The sequence below is a fragment of the Primulina huaijiensis genome, unplaced genomic scaffold (genome assembly GCF_012295235.1).
Source record: "Primulina huaijiensis isolate GDHJ02 unplaced genomic scaffold, ASM1229523v2 scaffold207184, whole genome shotgun sequence".
NCBI lineage: Eukaryota > Viridiplantae > Streptophyta > Magnoliopsida > Lamiales > Gesneriaceae > Primulina > Primulina huaijiensis.
Genome location: NW_027354762.1, coordinates 1 through 2,470, shown reverse-complemented (window position 1 = coordinate 2,470; position 2,470 = coordinate 1). Strand labels below are relative to the sequence as shown.

The following is a 2,470-nucleotide window of genomic DNA, read 5'->3' as shown; positions in this document are numbered from 1 at the left end:
CAAATAAATTTCGATTTTAACATTTATATCTGAATTATAAAATTCTGTTTTCGGTTCGATTCAGTGTTCGATTTTTTCGATTTAGTTTTTCGGTTTTATCCGAAGTTCGAACACACCACCATTAATTCTATATTAATGGCCACTTAAAATTTAAATCCCATCCTTTCTATAAATATGGAGAGAATCTTGAAAATTAATCCACCAAAATCTAACAAATTAATTCTTGATTTTTAACCATATAGAACCCATAAAATATTTTCACCAAACATTCGTAATCATAATCCCAACAAATCAACTAAAAGCTTGCTTCTCCAACTCTTGCGAGCTAACAAATGTGCCATGAAACCCGTATGGCACTCTAGTAGGTAGCTTAACCGATGCTATCTCTTTCATGTTTGAAGCTTTCAAAACGACCAATTCCGACGTCTCTTTCTCCTCGTCCCTCACGAAATTCATGAGAAACCCTTCGTCTTCCTCGTCCTCGTCGCTAGGCACAAAACATGGCTCGCCCCCGAATATTTTGTCCAAGTACATGTACTTTGTTACATGTCCCGTGGTCAAGTCGACCTTAGCCATACCACTACTTTTTGGCCATGGATCAGTTATAGCCAAATATACATATCGGTCTTTCATACCTAATCTTCTTTTGTTCACTTGTCCACCTTCTAAGTTTATCCCTGATACAATGACCCTTCTGGTCGACTTGCCTGTTTTCAAATTTAAACGAATTTCGGTTAGTTCGGTTACTATCGGGTCATCTGTACTAGTAAACATCGCGTCTACTGGTGTCATGCATGAGTTGATAACGACGACGATTTTATCTTTGTTTCCATCTAATTCCTCCCATGCATTCCACATATGGAAGCAAAAGCAATTTGGGACATCAATCCATTGAATCTCGGATTCATTTTTAGCATTTTTGGGTAAAATACCAAATCGGCTTATTTTCTTCGGGTCGTGGACCACAGGCGATCCGTCTCGAATCATCTCGGATAACTTGAATACCACTTGATGATCTGGTAAGACAATGTAACTCTCCGTTATGGCAAAGTCATGTATCATTGTTGACTGTTGGATGGAAATTGCTATCTCACTTGACTTATTGCCGCATGGATCGAATTTGAAGAATTGAAGGTAAGGCTTGGACAGTACATTGTAACTCAAAGTGAATAATTCCCCCGTGATAGGGTCCACCTTAGGATGAGCAATCATGGAATCCTTTAATTGTCCGTTAAAATCGTATCGTTTAATCGTCTCAAGATCGCCATTGTCCGTAACACGGATCTGGTAGGGGAGATCGTCCTCGGACATGGCTAAGAGCCGGCCATTGAAGTAGATTAAGCTAACATTAGCTACACCGATTCCACGAGCCGCGTCGATCAATCCAACCATTGCCCGAAAGCCGAAAAGGACGAGCCTAGCCAAGCCTAAGTGTCCATGCAACTCACCGATTGGCTTAGGAAAAACAGGTCTTCCCAACTCGACCTCTTGCACCAACCGATTTGTTCTAATGAAACGGCAAGCATAGGTGGCTTGGTTTTCCCCCACCAACGAGACTACATGAACCATGCCATCACCGTCAAAAAGGTGGTGGCCACTGGTTGGAGGGAACAACGGGTTGCCACCATTTCTAACGTAGACTCCTCTTAGGGTTTTAGGAATGGTGCCGACAACCTCGAGATCATTGCGAACAGGGAACTCTTGAACCGGTGCGAAATTCCCTTCGAGCTGAACAGCCGGATCAACCATCCGGTTCAACCGGAGTTTCTTTTCCATCTTCATTATGACCGATCTCTCCACCATGTTAAGCATGGAGTTGAGAAGCTTTTGAATTAGGGTTAACTTAGGAGGTTGTAAAGAATCCGGTGGAAACATGGACAACCTCGGAGACGGTGGTGGCATAGGTGATGGAAGTGGTGTTGGTGGTTCTTTTTGCAATGTATCTTCAGATGGATTGCTTAGGGCTTGGCATATAAATGAAGAGGGTGCACATACCATTTCTTTAGTGGATTTAGGGTTTAGTAATGGAGATTTCATATGGGTTTTTAAGGGTATTGGGATGAAGTAAAGATGGTGGGAGAGTGAGATTTGCATATCAATTTGATGGTGGAAGAAGAAGAAGAAGAAGAATTCTTGAAGGGAGACAGAAACAATAATAATGTTACAGTCAAATCTTCAAAAATTAAGGATGTTGTGTGCCTTGAGACAATGGGCAAAGGTTTACGCTTTATAGGGGTAAAAAAGGGAGTTAATGGGGCAGCCATGGCTCGTATGTATGCTATGTTTAGGAGACACGTGTAATTGGGGATTATTTATGTTAAATTAAATGGGGTGAAAATATTTAAAATATTATGAAATTAGTAATCTCAAACTTAAAAAGATTCAAAATTTGAAAAAAAATATATTTAAAATTTGAATAATGCTAAGACAAAAACTTGTGTGAGACGGTCTCATGAGTCGTATTTTGTGA

General features: G+C 40.4%; 1 protein-coding gene across 1 annotated transcript; it reads right to left on the bottom strand.

The window, feature by feature from the left end:
• Positions 1-186: 186 nt before the first annotated feature.
• LOC140966571 (9-cis-epoxycarotenoid dioxygenase NCED6, chloroplastic) lies at positions 187-2,201 on the bottom strand. Its single transcript, XM_073426825.1, has one exon. The coding sequence runs from the start codon at positions 2,092-2,094 to the stop codon at positions 292-294; it is 1,803 nt and encodes a 600-aa protein (XP_073282926.1). The 5' UTR covers positions 2,095-2,201; the 3' UTR covers positions 187-291.
• Between the last annotated feature and the right edge of the window lie 269 nt (positions 2,202-2,470).

Excerpts from the sequence above, each read along its gene's own strand:
- LOC140966571 (XM_073426825.1), bottom strand. The coding sequence starts at position 2,094 with ATGCAAATCTCACTCTCCCACCATCTTTACTTCATCCCAATACCCTTA.